General features: G+C 37.2%; 1 protein-coding gene, 1 long non-coding RNA gene and 1 pseudogene across 3 annotated transcripts; 1 reads left to right on the forward strand and 2 right to left on the reverse strand.

Annotated features, from left to right (window-relative positions):
• The first annotated feature begins 7,695 nt into the window (after positions 1-7,695).
• On the forward strand, positions 7,696-14,725 carry LOC121741524. 2 transcript variants are annotated; one of them, XM_042134317.1, is made up of 7 exons: positions 7,696-8,406; positions 8,585-8,776; positions 8,865-9,104; positions 9,285-9,502; positions 9,607-9,861; positions 10,033-10,332; positions 14,608-14,725. In XM_042134317.1, exons 1-6 carry the CDS (start codon positions 8,076-8,078, stop codon positions 10,324-10,326), a joined length of 1,530 nt encoding a protein of 509 aa, XP_041990251.1. In that variant the 5' UTR covers positions 7,696-8,075; the 3' UTR covers positions 10,327-10,332; positions 14,608-14,725. The 2 variants fall into 2 exon arrangements, with proteins under 2 accessions (XP_041990251.1, XP_041990250.1); XM_042134316.1 differs by lacking the exon at positions 14,608-14,725 and having other exon boundaries at positions 7,697-8,406; positions 10,033-10,536.
• Positions 14,726-17,725: 3,000 nt separating this feature from the next.
• On the reverse strand, positions 17,726-19,642 carry LOC121741525 (annotated as a pseudogene).
• A 431-nt stretch (positions 19,643-20,073) lies between these two features.
• On the reverse strand, positions 20,074-21,196 carry LOC121740801. Its single transcript, XR_006037675.1, has 2 exons — positions 20,316-21,196; positions 20,074-20,245 (listed from the first exon to the last, which is right to left on the reverse strand). It is a non-coding gene; the product is annotated as an uncharacterized LOC121740801 (long non-coding RNA).
• Between the last annotated feature and the right edge of the window lie 211 nt (positions 21,197-21,407).

Raw genomic sequence — 21,407 nt, forward strand, 5'->3', positions numbered from 1 at the left:
CATTTACTAACATCAGAAATTCGCGGATCCATCAGGTATACCGAAACACGGTACGGTATACCGTAATAACGGTATGGTAACGGTAACGGTATACCGAAAAATAATTGGTTTCTTGATTTGTTCATTTACTAATTGGTTTCTCGATTGTTCATTATTTTTTGCTATCGGTAATTCGTTCATCACTCTATTCAATTTTATATTTTGGTTAGCATGTTATCAAGTATCATATTATATTTGTTGTTGCCGATGATGTTGATCTTTAAGTATCTTTTAATATATATTTATGGATTATTTTGATTACATATATTCAGAATTTTATCCCATAATCGTGGTTAATGATAAAATGAAGGTAATTATTGATTATTTTTGGCTATTTAGACCAATATAAAATAATTGGTCTTATAAATAAAATCTCCAAATAGATTTACAAGTGTAATGAAATAAAGATTCAATTTTTCCCCCTAGACTTTAATTTCAATCTATCATTATAAACATGCATACAAATTCTCAAAAATATTAACAAGGCACGGCCTTCCTTTGATTTGAATAAATTTTTAAAATACTAGCAAATAATATATTTTTTTAATGTGAAAATACTAAAATTCAACATATATCAAAATTTGGCTCATTTGTTGGTTATGATGAGTATATTTTAAAGTTAAGGGTTTAGGATTTAGGTTTCAAGGTTTGGGTTTTTAGTGTATAGGGTCGCTATATTGCAATGAAATGAATCTCGACTAGAAAGTGTCTCACCAGTGCAATATTAAATTATTGCAACGTAAACTTGCTCCTACAGTTATAACTCAACGGTTAATTCATATTTTCACAGATTTAAAATGCTTTTTAATTTTAAGTCAGATATTTAAATGTCAAGACAGTTTATTAAAATGTCAACACAAATATGTGTTGAAATTTTAATGTGATCGTATTGACATTTTTTAGAAAATGTAGCATTTAAACACACTCTTGTGTCTATGTGGGGTTAATGTGATTGAAAAAGTATAATCCAAAGTAAGAGGATGTCGAATATTCTTTTGTTTATCATTTCACAACTTTTATTTCGCAAATGAAATAAATATGAAGAAATTAAAATGACCCGTGCATCGCACGGGCATGACACTAGTTAGTAATTTAAATTGGACATTTATTTCTCTTTAAGAATTAAGAATGACTGATCAGTATCCTATTTATTCATCCTTCAATTTAAGTAGTATATAAAATAAGATAACATACAATGAATTAAACACTAATTAAACGATTTGATTCATTTTCAGCTGCACATATTTTTAATTGACATTTTATGAAGTGGGACGAAGAATAAAACAAAATTTTTAATTACTTTGTATATTTGGAATATGACATTACACAAAGAATCATATACTAAATGGTGTGAGTTAATACAAATTCTTTCAAATGTGCTCTGTTGAAACATATTCCCGATATCGTATTTCCAATCTTCTTTCGGTGTTATGTGCTATTGTGTTTATTATATTTAATAGGATGAGTTGATAAAATAATTCAGGTTAATTTTGAATTTGTTTGAATAAATTATCATTTGAATATTTAATTTTATTGTATTAATTGATGTATTAATTTTTTTTAATATAATATATATATAAATGTAATATATATATTACAACATATTTAATATTATTATTAATATATATATATATATAGGGATGTATTAATTTCTTTTTGCATCTTTTCTCCTATTTCCTTCTTAATCTCGGCCATTCATTATAAGGATCTAACCGCCCAAATTAATCCCAGATTATATTAAATTAATTCATTAAAAATTGTGAAAAGGCTAGTTTAGGGAATTAACGTTGGCGGTTGTTATGAAAAATCCCATAATTTTCTCTTCCAAACTCAGCGGTTATTTTGATTGCAGATCACGTTCAATTTGTGGTTCTCTTCCATGTGGTTGTAAATCCTCAATTCGTTCCATCTATCCTCAATTTCATCGGAAACTGCGTGGATGTGCTGGAGATTCGGTTTCAGAATCCTCCGCTTATCCTTCTTCCTAATCCTCAACACGAAGCTCCGGCTTCCGCTGTCTCTCTCCACTCGATTCAGCCACGAGACTCTCGTGCCGAGGAAATCGTCGTCGATCGTCTGATTGTCGTCGAGCGAAAAAATGATGTCGTTTGATTATCTGATTGTGTTGCATGCGACATACGGAGTATTCATTTTCTCCTTTGTAATTTTCTCAACATTCTCTATTTTATATCAGTGCTCCTCTAGTTCGAATAAATGCACTGACTTTTGCAACTTGCTTCGCAGACTCCTCAAGGTAATTGCAATCTTTCCTGGGATCTATTACCTGCTGTTGTTTTATGTTATTTCTACTATAATTTCTATGCTATTGGATATCATTACACAATAACTAGGTTTTTGGATCTTTTACAGTTTATACGATGCTGCATTGGCATACTCCAAGCGTATCCAACATTTGGTTGTTTATAAAGGATACCAAGGTTGTAAATGGATACCATTTTCTGATTAGCTTTTCCTATCTCTATGCAAGTGGTTGTGTTTTTACAATATCTAGTATGCAGGTTTGTTTTTTATCTGCAAATTGGTCTTACTGCTAAGTGCTAAGTCCTGGGAAAGTCTTTGTTGGGACTGGACTTTTCTTCCCAATTGCTTAGTTTCTCCAGTGCCAAAGAGACAATCTATTATTGAATGCAGTGAACTCACGAAGTCACATGCACTGTCTGCAGAGAATAGCGCGTAGGTAGTTTTTTTACTGATACACATAATGTACATATTGTATAGTATAATGCGTAGTTTTGTTTCTGTAATGCATTATTTGTGATATGTAATGAACATTTATCCCAGACCCGTTTAATTTAAGTTGTGTCGTGTTTCGATGTTTGGCGCACGTTTATTGTTTTCCCTAAGGGTTTAACAAGCCTAGGGGCTAGGGTGTAGTATGTTCATAGTCTAAAAAATATTGTCCAAATACACGAGCTGCATTAATTCGTCTGTGTTGCACATAATGTATATTTTGTATAGTATAATGCGTAGTTTAGTTTCTATAATGCATTATTTGTGATATGTAATGAATGTGATTTACCGTGTTTCGTTGTTTGGCACACGGTTCTTGTTTATCCTAAGGGTTTAATAAGGTTATGGGCTAGGGTTTAGTACGTACACATTAATAACGAATCGTAAACAGCTACTAATAATGCACCACATTGAAACGAGTTATGGATATAATTGATATGTGATATGCATTGCATACGAACAAGATGTACCGTGTTACGATGTTGGCACACGTTTCTTGTTCCCCCCAAAGGTTTAATAAGATTAGGGGCTAGGGTATAGTACGTACACATTAATTACAAATTGTAAAACAATTCGAATAATGCACCAAATTGTAGCGAGTAATGCATATTATTGACTGTATAATGCAAATTATGTGAACTGCAATGCATACGAATAAGATGTACCGTGATACGATGTTTGGCACACGTTTCTTGTTTCCCCCCACGGTTCAATAAGACTAGGGGCTAGGGTATAGTACGTACATATAGCAACTTCTTGTGTCTTGCACTAGGTCATGTTTTTGTTTTGTTATTGGAACTTTATATCTGTCATAATGCAACGTTTGGTTTTTATTTAAAGAAGTCAACTTTGTATCAGTTGTGTTCTGATGAATTATTTTGTTTGTTCCCAATTTTTATTTTTTCTAGGTCATAATGCAATGTTTTAGTAAAATAATGCACTAAAATGTCTATTGCAGAATTGATATCCGATTTTAATATTCCATGGACCCCTGAATTCTGGCGAAATGATTAAATTAAAAAATTCACTTATTGGAATAAATAATGCAGCCCGTTGATATGTCTTATTCAATACAAAATTTTAAATAATGATAATTTCTTGGTAAATAATGCAACGTTTTAATCAAATAATGCACTAATTTATCTAATGTTGAATTTATATCCAGTTGAAATAAACCATGCACCCCTGAATTCTGTCGCAACGTTTATATCCACTTTAAATTTACCATGCATACTTCTTATAATGCATAATTAACTGTAAATAATGACAATATAATTACACATAATGCTCAGACTTTGCATATACACAATTATTATCGTAACGAACACTATATTGCAAATAATGACAGTTGATAAAGGAGTAATGCACAGATTGTAAAACACAATGCACACTCTTTAATGCTGAATACGAACAATTTACACAGTCTCAAAATCATTAGCTAATATCCAAACGCACTTATTAAGTTGCGAAAAAGTACAGTTTTAAATTGAAACATCTATTCGAATATCAGTTAACCCATTAACCAAGATCTCCCTATAGCCGAACCAAGACTCACTCCAAACCATAATTCTCATCAACTGGAATAACATCGTCAACTGCATCGTCAATGTCTGATCTTAGCCGCTTCTCTGATATGGAACAAACAAAGTAATACATCAAAACATTATCAATAAATCAGAATACATAATGCTGCTAGCATTTTACAGATTAATGCATATATCATATGAAATAATGCATAACACAACCTCATAATGCATTAAAAATTACTAATAATGCGTTGTCTAAACACAAAAATGCACATGTGTTACACAGAAAATGCACAAAAAATGTACGTAATGCACATTTTAAGTTATATAATGAACAAAAAAATTTTCTTGCTATTAGTCTGTACATCACTCATTCCAGTAAATACACCTTTCAAAAGCAAAAAAAACTGCAATAGGAAAGATTAATGCATACAAACCAAACACATAATGCATAAGATAAAGCAAATAATTATCGCACATCAAATCATCAAATACACCTCCTTATCTACACATAATGCATAAGATACAGAAAATATATAGCTTATTTACTACTATGAATCAGTCCACAAGTACAATAAACCACATCAAATACACAATCACATTTTCATATTACACTGCCACAGCTTATACGGTTAATAATGCTTAATATACTTTCAGTAATGCATATATCATGGTACATAATGCACAATTTAAGTTATATAATGAAAAAAAAAATTTCTTGCTATTAGTCGGTACATCACTCATTCCACTAAATACACCTCTAAAATGCAACAAAAACTGCAATAACAACGACTGATGCGTACAAACCAAGCACATAATGCATAAGATAAATCAAATGATTATCACTGTAAATTCACATTTAAACATTTTATATGCAATCATCAAACTGAATCCTCTGTAACAAATAGGATATTGAAAAGCACAAGTAGCGACGCCAATATACATGAACCCTGTGATGCTTGCGAGCGTGGACGTCCTCTTTTCGACATTTTGGATCTGCCAAACAACAAAAATATAAGAGACCTAAATCCATGCCTGTTCAACACATCTCATTGACTACCCGTGATAATCATAGGCAACCGTAGACGAATAAGTAGGAAATTGTGAATTTAAACAAACACGGTAAAAGCGAAGCTACATTTTTTATTTTTCGGTACTACAAAATCAAAACAAAAAGACCCAAAATCGCAGGTCAAACAAACCTAATCGATTTGTTGAAAATAACATGAAACGAGTCAACGATGGTCGATTTGGGTTAGACGAAATCACCGGTAGACTTGAATCGCCGAAATCTGGGTTGGCTGCTGTCAATTCTTCACGCTTGAAGAACGACTAGGGTTTTAGAGAGTGGAGGGAGTGGGGCGAGTGGAATCTGATGAGAGAGTGATGAATGAGGGAGGTTGAAGAGACGGATGATTTCATATCACTCAAAATTCGCGATTGCCAAAAATATGGCGGTTCAATTTTCACCCAATTCCTATATTACCCCCATAATGCATAAAGAAAGGACCTATAATGCAACACGGAACTATAATTTAAGAATCAAGGTGGTCCGTTGATGAATTGGATCTAACGGGTAATATTAAGAAGGAAAAAAGATCTAAGATGTGAAAAGGAGAATAAGGCTCCCCTATATATATATATATATATAATAATCTATCGGTATACCACGGTATACCACGGTATACCGAATCTTCGGTATATACCGAATATTCGGTATACAACGGTATACCGATATACCGTGGATTCGGTATATACCGAAGTTTCGGTATACCGTGGTATACCGGTATACCGTGGATTCGGTATACCGCGGTATAGAAAAATTGATACCGTTACCGTACCGAAACACTGCGGTACGGTATCATACCGTACCGGAAACTGCGGTATACCGAAAAATCGGTATTTTCGGTATTTTTCTGGTACGGTAAGTCCGGTATTACGGTATTTCGGTATAATTTCCCACCCCTAAACAAATTTGCCCAATACTATTAAGTAAAGTAGTAATACGAGTAAAAGAATTTGTGTGAAATCATTTAAAAATCAAGAACCATAGGGTAGTGTTCACTGTACATGAATCACTAAGAATTTGTGTGATACTGTTACTGCCGTAATTATTGGCACACTCATTGATTAAAATTATTAGATATACTTGAATCTTTAGAAAATTGTGACTAAAACAATTGTATTTGTGGCCTAAATACTATGAAACCATGTTGAAAATTGTCAATTGTGATTCTACAATTACTCCATTTTTCTATTACTACAAGCATCTTCAAAAGTATTTAAATCACATTATATATTAATTATTTCGTTCATAAAGAGTATATAAAGTATTTCATTTTTAATTTGAAAAGTATAATTTTTTTAATTTTGTAAAATCAATATTAGAAATGGGCCACTCACCCCTTAAAAGGCCTCATAAGGGGGAGTCGGTCTTCCATCACGTGGGTAGGCAATGCAAGAGAAACCATCATCGATGTGGGCCGAAAAGGACATCGGTCTTCCACTCGTGAGGTAGATAAGAGATAAAGAGAAAACCATCATCGACTTGGGCCCGCTCTGATACCATATTAGAAATGGGATGGGCCACTCACCCCTTAAAAGGCCTCATAAGGGGGAAGGTTATCCACACTTATATAGATTAGATGGGATCTTCACCAAGTCGATGTGGGACAGAATTTAGAGGATTTAACACGCCCCCTCACGTGTGGGCCGGAAAGGACATCGGTCTTCCACTCGTGAGGTAGATAAGAGATAAAGAGAAAACCATCATCGACTTGGGTCCGCTCTGATACCATATTAGAAATGGGTCACTCACCCCTTAAAAGGCCTCATAAGGGGGAGGGTTATCCACACTTATATAGATTAGATGAGATCTTCACCAAGTCGATGTGGGACAGAATTTAGAGGATTTAACAATCAATTACAATATTAATAATATAAACCCTATTTTTACTAACTATTTTTATTATTTTTTATTTTCTTCTCTTTTACTTTTTATTAATTATACATTAAAATTTATGCATATAATCAATAGGTCGTAAGAGTAAGTATGAAATGAAATAGAGTGGAAAGGGACCTCAAATGCCAACTGTTTTAAAGTCTGATTACCAATATAATGTTCTCTTCAAAAATTCAAGAAATTTAAATTTCGACGCATTACTTCATTAGAAAACAAAACAAAACAGAATAAAAAAAACAAAACAGACTGAAGAACTATACTAGTTCTATATTTTCCGGATTTATAATACAAAATTAACGGAAATGGGCGGTTAAACTGCCACCTCACCGCGGGCCCCGCCACTACGCAACCACCATCGTCGGCGGTGCAGCGGGCCCCACATGGACGCCACGCCTTATGACATGGCGGAATTCAGCACCACGTCTCACCTAACGCCGCAACCCCTGCATTATGAAAAAATTGCATTCGGCCCCCCTCCGCCACACGCCGTCCATTAAATCCATTAATAGCATCCAGCAACACGCCAACAACTCAAGCTCAGGTTATTAGCATCAAATTAATGATCTTTTTAATTCATCATTATTGATTCATAACACTCTGTAAGCTGCCAAAACACCCCACATTTGCCGACTACAGCGACAGCAGCTCCTCGTCTACTTCGATTGTCATTTTCCGACTGCGATTGATTCGATGCTATTATAAAAGATTGAACCTTGTGGGTTTTCGAGCTCTGGAAATGGGTCGGGATTGTTGAAGGATCTTTTTGGGGGAAATTTTATAGTACTAGAATTCTGCTGATGTCAGAAGTCAACAACGACTTTTCAGATCTTCTCGATGAGGGAGCTAGCGGGATCAGGTACAACGCCTTCGTTGCTGGGGATTGGAGGTTTCAGGCGGCGGAGTTTGCGAAGGGGGCGGCGGAGATGAGCGTGGAGTTCGGGAAGGGGGTGAGGGATGTGGTGAAGCAGACGGTGCTGAGAGAGGATTCTTTGATTATGAAGAAGTTTAAGGGCCCTTGTCAGAAATTGTTTCAGAGATTGAGGTTTTTGAATGAGTATTTACCTGAAGATCGCGATCCCCTTCACGCTTGGACCGTCATTGCCTTCGTCTCTGTTCTTGCACTTGCAGGTTTGGTGACTGTATATGATTATTGTTTCTTATTTTAATTTCAATTGTGTATTTGAATCTATGCTTGACTGTTTAATTAGATGGAAGTTGTAATTATACAATTGATTGAGTTAGATAGAGCTCTATGTGTATGTGTTTGTTGGAGGTCTTTACTGACAGAGTGAAGGAATTGGTACAGTTTTAACTGTGAACATGTGTGGAACTAGTAGAATTCCATTGGTTAACAAGATGAAGGTACACCCTTCTAGTGCTTCCATCATACTGCTTCCGGACGGGAGGCGCTTGGCCTATCAAGAGCAGGGAGTCCCAGCTGATAGAGCTCGACATTCAATGGTCGTACCCCATTCGTTTCTTTCGTCCCGACTAGCAGGTTTTGCATATTCTTCATTCGATATCTTAAATTATGGACTAATGAAACTGTGTGGTTGCTAAAAGTTGTGGTGTTTGTTGGCAAGTAGGAGTTCCTAGGGTCAAGAATGCCTTACTTGAAGAGTTTGGCATCCGCCTCGTGACTTATGATCTACCGGGATTTGGAGAAAGTGATCCTGATCCGAAGAGGAACCTTGAGTCATCGGCTATGGATATACTACACTTAGCGTATGCTGTCAATGTTACCGAGAAGCTGTGGGTTTTGGGATATTCTGATGGAAGCAAGCATGCTTGGGCTGCTCTTAATTACATTCCTGATCGCATTGCAGGTAAGCGCTGAAACTCGTATTCGTAAAATAATATTGGAACTCTATGCGTGCATCTAAGGTCAGGTTATGGGATTGTTTCAACTTAAATTTGACAAAACAGCACATTACTTCTTGCATAACTTAGTGTTAAGTCGTGGAGGTTTGTATTTGTGTCGTAATTCTTCTTTTACGAACTCCCAGGTGCTATATTGCTTGCTCCAATGGTTAACCCATACGATCCAAGACTGAGCAAAGCAGAGAGTCGGAGAATCTGGGGAAAATGGACATTAAAGAGAAGGCTGATGTACACTTTAGCCCGAAAATTCCCTAGATTGCTTCCATATTTCTATCGAAGAAGTTTCCTTTCTGGAAACCACGGTGAATTGGATACATTGCTATCAGTCTCGTTAGGGAAAAGGGTGAGGCCTTTTAACTCAAAACTATCCATTTGTATTCAATCTTTTAGTAGTTTATTCCAAAACTATAAAGAACTTGTTTCTCATCAAAAGCTACAATTGTCTAGGATAGAGCTGTGGTTGAAGACAGAACCTTCCAAGACGTCTGGCACAGAAACATTGAGGAGTCCGTTAGGCAAGGAAATGTAAGGCCGTTCGTTGAGGAAGCTATCTTGCAGGTTTCAAATTGGGGTTTCAGCATAGGTGACCTCAATGGGCGCAACAAATATAAGGGTGGAGGCGTCCTTGCTTGGATCAAGTCACTCTTCAATCCTGCAGAGAAGAGATTGAGCGGCTTTTTTGGCCCGATACACATATGGCATGTAAGTCACGTTTCTTGTTCTTGATGTAATCGTGGTGTGCAAAACTCATTGGCCTTTTATCTTAAAAGGCAATCACTCCCGTTTACATGCATCCCGTTTTTTTTCTTTGTATCGGATTAGTCTATCTTCTTCTTATCAAGCAACCAAAGTAATGCCCTTCATGTGAAACAGGGAGACGAAGATACAATCGTGCCTCCATCAATGAGCGACTTTGTGCAACGGGATCTGCCTGATGCCATCCTGCACAAGCTCCCCTACGAGGGCCATTTCAGCTATTTCTACATGTGTGATGTGTGTCATCGGCAGATCTTCACTACGGTTTTTGGACATGCTCAAGGCCCTCTGATCGTGAACGAGAGTCGAGGTCCGGTTGAAGAAGTGGAAGAAAATGGCGAAGCGATCTGCAGCAGCGCAGCAGCAAACGAAGAGAATCTGCCTGCATTTGCAGAAGAAGATGATAAATAAACTCAGGTAAAACTAAGATTATGATTCTTAATAGAGAGAAAGGAAGCTTTTTTTTACAGGATAGAGTATATATTGAAAAGCAGATTAATTAATTGAAATGACATAATTTTGGATAGTGTTACATTAAAAAGTTCTTATATACGACGGATTGTTTTTCACAATGTAATTAGTCTACATATTTTAAGGCTTTTCTTTGTTCTATTCTTGAAATTTAAGCCTATTAATTTACTTCTATAAGGTATTAGTCAGATTTTTTACCAAAAATTAAGTATTTTATTTTTAGGGCAAGTATCATCTTCCAATCTGATTTTTGGTACATGACTAATTAAATTCGTATTAAATCTACTGTCGAAAAAATTACTACTAAGTATGAAGTTTGTATATAAATATAGCCGTATACGAGCCAGCATAGAACAAGGGGTACCATTGTACGGGTACCCTCAAATAATTGTCTATGTACTATATTATTGTGATTAATATTGCCAGAAGCATTAGTGGTGCAGTGGTTAGTGAGGTGCTTTTTCTAAGTGGGGACCCGGGGTCGATTCTTCTTTGTCTCAACAGTTTTCAGCTGTTTTCCATTTTGTAGTTTATCACCTATGTTTCCTATTTTGTGTATACTCTACTCAAATTTTCTATCACCTATGTTTCCTATTTTGTGTATACTCTACTCAAATTTTCTATTTTGTATCCTCATGCCGATAGTTATTATATTTGATGATTTTAGGAAGTCTTTTTTATGTTCTTTCTTTTTTACACTATTTTGTGGTGGTATATAATATAATATATTTTATCTTGTTTATATTTTAATATAATACTCCTTCCGTTCCTTTATATTTGAGTCATTTTTTTCATTTCGCGAAATTTCCTCATAATTGAGTCATTTTCATATATAGTAACATTTTTCTCTCTCTCTTACTTTATTTTCTCTACTTTATTCACTTTTTACTTTATTCTCTATTTATTTAACACACTCAACACCCATTCTTAAACTTCGTGCCGAAAAGTTTTGCTTCAACTATGAGAGAACGGAGGGAGTATTATTTTTAATATGTTTATTTATCATAAAATTCGTACCCCCAATCTAAAAAGTCTGGATCCGCCACTGGCAGTACAAATTCGATTAAGTCTAATAGGCTACTATTAGAATTTCAACTCAAGTGGAATTAAGTTCTTATTAACAACTAACTAGAATTAGAAGACGTATTGGAAAATAAATTGAATATTCATCGTTGTAGATGAAGGCTATATACTTATATAAGGATAAGTATCCATGGTATATTTCAAAACATTTTTTTTCATTGTTGAATGTGTGACTTTTTCATTCATTGTTCTATTGTGTCATAAAAATGCCATGAGTAAATTTTGCAAATACATAGATGCAAGATCTATAGGGGATGGAATGCCGTCGATGTCGATTTTGATAAATTTATGATGGATGGCGTCGAAGGTTGTAGGGTAGTTGGTTATAGATAATTCTTTTATTGTTTCTGGTTGAAATTGAGTCTGTATAATGATGATGTCGGAAGAGAAGATGAGGGGGCGTTGGATTACTCATGTTATTTAAGTATAAAAAGAAATAAAATATGACATATTGATTATAAAATTTATTAATAAATATATAATCGTGTAATCATGATAATTATAATGATAACGATTTATAATTATAGAAAATTTATTTTATTTATGAACTGATTATGGTATTAAAGATTTATAGTTATAATAGATTTACTAACATTTTGTAGAGTATTTTTAATTTAAGAAAATTTAATTTAAGTGAAATTTATACTTCCTACGTTGCTTTGTAGATGAATCGTTTTTTTTTGCACTCGTTTGAAAAAATGAAATAAATAGTTAAAGTGGAAAATGAGTAAAGTAAGAAATAATAAAGTATAAAATTCTTTTTTCCACTTTAATTATTTATTATATCATTTTCTTAAGTATTTATTTGATATAGCAAATATATATTAAATTGTTATTACATATAGTCAGATAGTTATTTTAGCTGTGTGATGTAGACATTGTTTTATTTTTATTAAATTTGAATTAATATATATCAAATTAAATATCTGTGCATCAATTACACTAGCACATAAAACCAAATTTATGTTTTAAATTTAATTTAAAACATAACAGGCATTTATATTTTAGGCAATCAGGCAATTATAGTCCAAAAAAATGTTAATCAAACTAAGCCCGTTTTAGAAGGTGAAAATAGAAATGAATCAGCATCAGAAGAGAGCTTAGATGAGGCACATTGGAACCAGCTATACAAGCGGCAAAAATTATTCATATTTCTGTCGAGAAATGCTGATATCAATTGTAATGCATGAAATGCAATACTAGTCCAGCTAGAATCCAAAATGCTTTCGCCGAGAAAGAAAAATATGTAAGTAAGGAAAATAGGTAAGTAAGGAAAATAAATTAATTAGGGAATGAATATTAGGGTAAATCTTGTCATTTTTATGTAACCCTTGACCTATTTAAAAGAGGCGTACCTATTGTAATTGAATGAACAAGTTGAATGAATAATACTCATATCTTTCAATATGGTACCAGAGCAAAGGCTCAGAACAAAATCATCATAGCCTAATACCTTTTCCGACCAAGAAGGCGGTTATTCCCAACCTGCAATATGTCAGACGATGAAGAGAAACCAAATATGGAGGAGACACGATTAAAGATGAGTAAGAATGTTACTCTAGCCGTTAAACTCAACGGGATGAATTATCCCCTATGAAAACGGCTGATGAGAGTAGCCATCGTGGGAAGACGAGCAAACAGGTATATCACCGGTACAGCGCAGCCGCCGAAACCTGGAATGAAGGGGTACACAGAATGGGAGGAAGCCGATATGACAGTGTTCTCATGGATAATTGAAAACGTCGAAACAGAAATTGTTGTCGACTTTGCACATCACCAAACCGCCTGTGGGAGAGCCTACAAACTACATTCGAAAGTACTGCAGATCCATATCTGTTGTACGATCTAGAGGAAAAGGCAGGCCGAATCGTGCAAGGGGAACATGGGCTAGAAACATATTGGCGACATCTCCACGGAATCTGGGTCGAAATTGACCGATGTCAACATCAACCTGTGGATTGCTGCGACAAGGGGATTAGCCAACTTCGAACGTATATAGCAACAATACGGCTGTTCAAATTCCTAACATGCTTGAATGCAAGATATGACGGGATCCGAAGGGATATTCTCAAGGAAACTCCGTTGCCCTCAGCCGAGACCGCATACGGTCTGGTAAAATGAGAAGCTACGAGGTTGAAAATCATGCCAGCAGCAGACATCGATCCCTAGACCGGCGCAATCAACGATGGATCATCATCGGGCCAAGTCGGACACTGGTTCGCCGTCAGAAACCAGCCATCACCGCGACCAAAACAACCACCACCACGAACCGCCGCGCAACAGCCCAATCGCCAAGGCGGTTTCAAACCCGACAAATCAAAATTATGGTGCTCTCATTGCGGAAAACAAAGACATACTCGAGATATTTGTTTCCTCCTAGTTGGATTTCCGGAATGGTGGGATGAAACTCAAAAGGCTAAAGCTCGATTAGCCATCGGAGTCGAAGATGGAGGCGGATTATTTCAGCAAGGAGCAGGGAATAGGGAGATGACTAACACCGGTGGGAGAGCAGGAGATACCGGTCCTCAACCGGGTGGAGGCGACAGGCCCGACGAGGCAGCCTTGGCGGAGAAGAAAGGAGGCGGGTCATATGGAGGTAACGGATTGGGGTTGAGAAACCCCGATCCCCAATTTGATTTTCAGAATAAACCCCAAAGCATGAGTAATTTAATTTATGGTCCTTATAGTTCAGAATATATGCAATATGACCCGGGAAAATTACAGTTAGGACCCCAGAAAGACTATATTCCACGTTTGACCCCAAAACTGTCTGAAAATTCCGTCTTAAGCCCAAATCGTTTTGCACCCTTGGAAAATATACCTATTGCATGCATTGCCCAAAGTAAAATTGACCCTAAGGAGAGTGAGTGGATTTTTGATTGTGGGGCAACTGATACTATGACCTACGATATGAAAGATTTTTCTGAATTTAATGGGGCAACTAAAAGCCAAATTCAAACTGCCGATGGAGAGTTGACCGTTGTGGGTGGGAGTGGAACCATTGAAATATCCCCAACCCTAAAGCTTACAAATTGTCTCTATGTGCCCAAATTATCTCATAAACTTATGTCTATCAGCCACGTGACGAAAGAATTAAATTGTACGTTACTAATGCATCCAAATTTCTGTGTATTACAGGATATCAGGACGAGGAGGATAATTGGGCATGGCACTGAGCATCAAGGTCTTTATTATGTGGATGAGATTACTCAACAAGGTGGCACCGCGATGCTTGCTCACGGATCTGCAAATCGAGAAGCTTGGTTGTGGCACCGCAAATTGGGGCATCCATCCTCGGGTTATTTAAAATTGCTTTTTCCAAAGTTTTCCCATTTTAAGGATATTACTTGCGAATCTTGTATTTTGACAAAAAACCACATACAACCCTTTAGACCAAGTGATACTCGCGTTAAGACTATTTTTTCTCTAGTACATGCCGATGTTTGGGGTCCAGCTCCTATTGTTGGTGATCATGGTTTTAAATATTTTCTCATTTTTGTGGATGACTGCACTAGATTGACTTGGGTATATTTTTTGAAGCATAAATCTGACGTTTTTGAAAAATTTACCCGTTTCTTTACAATGATCCAGACACAATTCCAAACCACGATCAAAATTCTTAGATCCGATAATGGTAGGGAATTTGTTAACAAAGACATGACCGATTTTTTTAAAGAAAAGGGGTTAGTTCATCAAACTACTTGTCCTTATACTCCTGAACAAAATGGTGTAGCTGAACGAAAGAATAGGATAATCCTAGAGGTCACGAGAGCCCTGTTTTTTGACTCAAATGTTCCTAAATTTTTATGGCCCGAAGCTGTTGCCACTGCTGTCTACCTGATTAATTGTTTGCCTACAAAAATTTTGGGTATGAAAACTCCTTTGCAGACTCTCTCATCCCTTACTGATATTCTCCCACCTCTCACACTTCCGCTCAAAAGCTTTGGTTGTTCCGTTTATGTGCATGTACCGAAACGCGAAAGAGGAAAATTTTCTGCATGTGCAATAAAATGTGTTTTTTTGGGGTATGGGATAAATCAGAAGGGCTATCGATGCTATCACCCGGGGTCTAGGAAGGTTATAACAACCATGAATTGTAATTTTCTAGAAAGTGAATACTTCTATCACACCCAACCTCGGGGTCAGGGGGAGAGTGCTGTTCGGGGGGAGAGTGTTGTTCAGGGGGAGTGTGATAAAATTGGACCCCTCAATTTGCCGATGCCACATCCAAGTATCTCGATCGTGGAACCAACAGAACAAGCTAGTGTCACTGCCGAGTCAGTCACATCTGCTGTAGAGCCTCCTCAACCGCCCACGCCTGAATCGAGTCCTCCTCCAGTGATATCTGAGGTAATTCCTGAAACTAGCTCAGATAATACAGTTATTACCCCTGACACTTTTGGTGTAGACGAGAATGAGAATACAGCAATTGATGGTGATACCGGCCGCTATATACTCCCCAACAGGACTACTCGTGGGGTCCCGGCTAAGAGATACATTCCTGAGAGGATTAGTAGAAGCCGATATTCTATGGCGAATCTGGCTAAAGCAAATCTAACAGAGATGGCTAGGGCGTTTGAAGCAGCACTTTACGAAGAAGAAGAAATCTCATATACGGCCGAGGAGGCTATGAAAATTGCTCACTGGCGAGAAGCAATGCTAGTAGAAATGCGGGCTCTGTTGAAGAACAATACATGGGAAGTATGTCTTAAACTGATGGAGTTCGAACTGTGGGATGCAGATGGGTCTTCACTATCAAACGGAGGCCAGATGGGTCGATTGAAAGGTATAAAGCGAGACTTGTGGCCAAAGGATACACTCAGACTTATGGAGTTGATTATGCTGAAACATTCTCACCGGTAGCAAAGATGAGTACTATTCGAGTGCTCTTCTCAATAGCGGCAGTCAGGGAATGGCCACTACATCAGTTCGACGTGTCAAACGCATTCTTACATGGGGAACTGAAGAAGCCCATTTACATGAAGCCACCACCTGGATTTGTTGGAGATTTCGAAGGAGGAAAGATTTGCAAACTAAAACGAACACTATATGGGCTAAAACAGTCACATAGAGCTTGGTTTGGGAGATTCTCTGAGGCAATGAAGAAGTATGGGTATGAACAAAGCAACTCTGATCATACATTATTCTTGAAGAAAAGAGAAGGAAATATCACATACCTCATCATCTATGTAGATGACATGATTCTCACGGGAGATAATGAAGAGGAAATAAGCAAGCTAAGGAATAATTTGTTTGCAGAGTTTGAAATGAAGGACTTGGGATTACTAAAGTACTTTTTGGGTATAGAAGTGCTAAGGTCAAAGAAGGGGATCTTCATCAGTCAGATGAAATATGTACTTGACTTGTTAACCGAGACAGGACTACTGGACTGTAAGCCAGCAGATACTCCTATGGTTCAGAATCATGGTCTGCGGATAGTTGAAGGAGCTGAAGCCACTCACCGCACGAGATATCAACGTTTAGTTGGGAAATTGATATACCTATCCCACACTAGACCCGACATAGCTTATGCAGTTGGAGTAGTTAGTCAATTTATGCATGCACCTCAAGTAGCTCACTAGGAAGCAGCACTGAGGATTGTTCGATATCTGAAAGGGACAGCGAACCATGGGATTCTATTCGAGAATCATGGACATTTAGAGATTCATGGGTTCACGGATGCTGATTGGGCAAGGAACCCAAATGACAGAAAATCAACTGCTGGATATTTTACCTTTGTGGGAGGAAATCTTGTCACGTGGAGAAGCAAAAAACAGAAAGTGGTAGCCTTGTCAAGTGCAGAAGCTGAATTTTGAGGGATTAAGAGTGGGTTGACTGAGATTCTGTGGCTGAGGAAATTGATGACTGAGTTGAACTTAAACTCACAGAAGTCATGTAAGTTGTTCTATGATAATAAGGCGGCAATCAGTATATCTGAAAATCCAGTTCAGCATGATCGGACAAAACATGTCGAGATGGATCGACATTTCATCAAGGACAATATAGAGGCCAAGACAGTAGAACTTCCTTTTGTGAGATCTGAAGATTAGTTGGCGGATATACTCACGAAAGTTGTCGATGCAAGAAGCTTCCATATGGTATTGGGCAAGTTAAGTATGGGTAATCCCATTACTTAACTTGAGGGGGAGTGTTAGAAAGGAAAATATGTAAGTAAGGAAAATAGGTAAGCAAGGAAAAGAAATTAATTAGGGAATGAGTATTAGGGAAAATCTTGCCATTTTTATGTAACCCTTGGTCTATTTAAAAGAGGCGTATCTATTGTAATTGAATGAACAAGTTGAATGAATAATACTCATATCTTTCAACAAAAGCAAATTATATCCACAAAAACAAAACTGTGAACCTAGCTGTATTTGAACATCATTTGAAGCCCTTCTTGGCAGCAGCCTTGGTCACCTTAGCACCGGACGGGTCTTTCTTCTCCACACTCTTGATAACGCCAACAGCAACAGTCTACCGCATATCACGAACCGCAAAACGGCCTAGAGGCTGGTACTCGGAGAACGTCTCCACCACCATGGGCTTGGTCGGAAGCATCTTCACAAATCCGGCGTCACCGTTCTTCAAGAATATGGGCTCCTTCTCAATCTCCTTGCCCGACCTTCTGTCGATCTTGGTGACAAGCTCAGCAAACTTCACAGCAATGTAGGAGGGGTGGCAGTCCAGCACCGGAGCATAGCCGTTACCAATCTGGCCGGGGTGGTTCATGATGATAACTTGAGATGTGAAGTTCGCAGCTTCCTTAGCAGGATCGTCCTTTGAGTTGGAGGCTACAAAACCACGCTTCAGATCCTTCACAGCGACGTTCTTTACGTTGAACCCGACATTGTCCCCGGGGACAGCTTCTGGCATGGACTCATGATGCATCTCGACAGACTTACGACCATACCGGGCTTGAGAACACCGGTCTCCACACGACCCACGGGCACAGTACCAATACCACCAATCTTGTACACATCCTGAAGTGGGAGACGAAGGGGCTTGTCTGTGGGTGTCTTGGGCTCGTTGATCTGGTCAAGGGCCTCAAGAAGGGTCGGGCCCTTGTACCAATCAAGGTTGGTGGATCTCTCGATCATGTTGTCTCCCTCAAAACCAGGGATGGGGACTAATGGAATTTTGTCAGGGTTGTAGCCAACCTTCTTGAGGTAGGACGAGACTTCCTTAACAATTTCATCAAATCTGGCCTTGGAGTATTTCGGTGTGGTGGCATCCATCTGCACACAAGAAGAAGATATAAGTATCTTACATATTGCAATACCAAATGAGATGTTAATATCACTAGTTAGCAAACCTTGTTGCAGCAACAGATCATTTGCTTGACACCAAGAGTGAAAGCGAGCTCACGAGTCTGACCATCCTTGGAGATACCGGCTTCAAAACCACCAGTGGTGGAGTCAATGATCAGGACAGCACAATCGGCCTGTGAGGTACCGGTGATCATGTTCTTGATGAAGTCACGATGACCGGGTGCATCAATGACCGTGCAGTAGTACTTGGTGGTCTCAAAAGGCGATATCAATTGTGATACCACGATCCAGCTCAGCCTTGAGTTTGTCAAGCACCCAGGCATACTTGAACGACCTCTTGTTCATCTCAGCACCCTCCTTCTCAAACCTCTCAATCTCACGCTTGTCAATGCCACCAAGCTTGTAGATCAAGTGGCCGGTGGTGGTCGACTTTCCAGAGTCGATAACCACAATGTTAATGTGAACCTTCTCTTTACCCATCCCAAATTCTCAACAATACACTGAATCGTCCGCCATCTTCGAGTCGACAGAGGCTGAGCGGCGGCGGCGTCGAGGAGGGAGGCGGCGATGGCTTCTTCGAGTTGGAGGTTGTACGCCATCTCTGAATCGTCCGCCATCGTTGCTTTTCGTCAATTGTTTCCCGCCTGCTTATACAGTCTCCGCAGCTCTTCTCTGCTTCGTCTTTTCCTCCTCGTTTTCCTTCTCTTTTCTGTTGAACATTTGCAGAGATATATTTGAACTTTTGTTATTAGACTTTGTCGTATATTTATCATATTTTACAGACACTTTTTCGTAGGGATATAGAAAATTGGAGTCTTGTCTCAAATCTAATTTTTGGTATCACAAAAAAATTTAGTTTGGATGAGCATCGGGTAAGGTATATAGAAAAAAAAATACTACTTACCTATTCAAAAATAAAAATATACACTTTCAAAAATAACAAATTCTAAAAGAAAAAATACAGTATATAAAAAGGTAAATTATTTTCTAAAATAAAAAAGTAGTACAAGATGTATTCAAAAACATAAAAATATAATACATTCTCAAATATTCTCATTGGAAAATATTTTTCATGAAAAAATAATGCAAATACAATAGTTATAAGACATTACCTCTTCGTTTACATATGTCCTTGAAGATACTCTAATTGAATTACAATTCCAAATTTTCAATTCCTCTCAATTCAACAATTTGAATTATATATAAAAAATAGATAATTGGAATTTCAAATCTATCAATATCTAAAGGGACAGTTTTTTGGAGTCTATGTGGCACACTTTTGAGCGGGAAGACTATCTATTGGGCAAACAAAAAGGCAGATATTATTGGATAAAAATTGGCCCAATGATATGTAGAAAAAATTGGCTTATACGACAAGTTTATGACATTTATAAAGACACAACATAATCTGCATATTTATGGACTAATTTCTCTCCCTCTCCCTCTATCCCGATCTTTCTTCACTCTATCCCTTAACCTCACTGATTCCTGCAACTCCACGTCTTCATCTGCAAAAAAAGCTCGAATTATCAGTGGAGAAAAAGCGGAGCCGTCGATAAAAAAACGAGAAAAACCAACCTGGAGAGTCTCTGAGGCTGTTGGTTCGGTGGCGGCGGTTGCAGCCATTGGAGCCGACGATACTAGCTCTTCTGGCTTCTCTGTTTCTGTCCATCACTGGAATAGAATCAGAATTTCAGCTTGACCCAGATGAAGAAATCCAATCAGATATCTCATCAGAGGTCGCTACAGCATAACTTGCCGGAGAAGAAGAGGCTCGCCGGAAATCAAGATTCAGAATGAATCCAGCGGATAAAACAACAATCTTTTTCTCCAAATATCTTTTCCTCTCTCCAAATGGGCTCCTCCTCTTCCACAAATCCTCTAATTCAGCTCTTTCTCTCTGTCTGGCTACCCCTATAGATGAAGCTTTTTTATTCCTGCTGTCACGATCTCCTTCATCTATCATTTGTTAGAATAGAGTATTTGACATCTACAAAAGCCTTCGTGGAGAATAAGATGAGCTTGCTTTGTCACGCCAATCGATCTCAGCCGTTGAGATCGGTCTCATCTACGTCCACAGTCGCCAGCATGGCGGTATTTACTCTATGAAATCTCGAATACCACCGCTACGTGTCGGTTTCTGTCTTTGGATTCAAGCTTCCATTTTTTTTCGGAATGTATTTATATGGGAAAGCCATTTTGCTTACGTCTCTAGCATAATAAAATCAAATCCTATAAATATATATTTTTACTACTCCATATAAAATCTAAAATCAAGCATGGTAACACTCCTTACTTCAACTACTACTACTAATCTTGGTAATTAATCTTTTACAGTATTGTTAGTGAAGAAGAAATTTATCAAAGTAAAATTTGATTAATTTTTGTGACTGATCTTAATTCTTAAATGGAAAATAAAATACTCCAATAATATTTGTTTTTCTAAATGTCTAAGCAAATAAAAAGCCTTAATACACACATTGAATTTAATTAATTAATTAATATCTAAATAAAATCAAGCATTAATTTTAATAATTAAAATTATTTTTATTCATAAGTAAATTTTTATATATATTTCATATTTAAGATAGTATATAATTCATAAATACAAATTTATTGAGGGAAAAGAAGTTGAAAGAGGTATGAAATATTAGAGGCATTAATGTGTGC

Source organism: Salvia splendens, chromosome 7 (assembly GCF_004379255.2).
Source record: "Salvia splendens isolate huo1 chromosome 7, SspV2, whole genome shotgun sequence".
In the NCBI taxonomy this organism is placed as follows: Eukaryota; Viridiplantae; Streptophyta; class Magnoliopsida; order Lamiales; family Lamiaceae; genus Salvia; species Salvia splendens.

What these genes read in the sequence shown, in the direction of transcription:
- LOC121741524 (XM_042134317.1), top strand. Translation starts at nt 8,076, where the DNA reads ATGTCAGAAGTCAACAACGACTTTTCAGATCTTCTCGATGAGGGAGCT. An exon ending in CTCTGTTCTTGCACTTGCAG is followed by an intron (nt 8,407 to 8,584) that starts GTTTGGTGACTG and finishes GAATTGGTACAG; the next exon opens with TTTTAACTGTGAACATGTGT. An exon ending in TCTTTCGTCCCGACTAGCAG is followed by an intron (nt 8,777 to 8,864) that starts GTTTTGCATATT and finishes GTTGGCAAGTAG; the next exon opens with GAGTTCCTAGGGTCAAGAAT.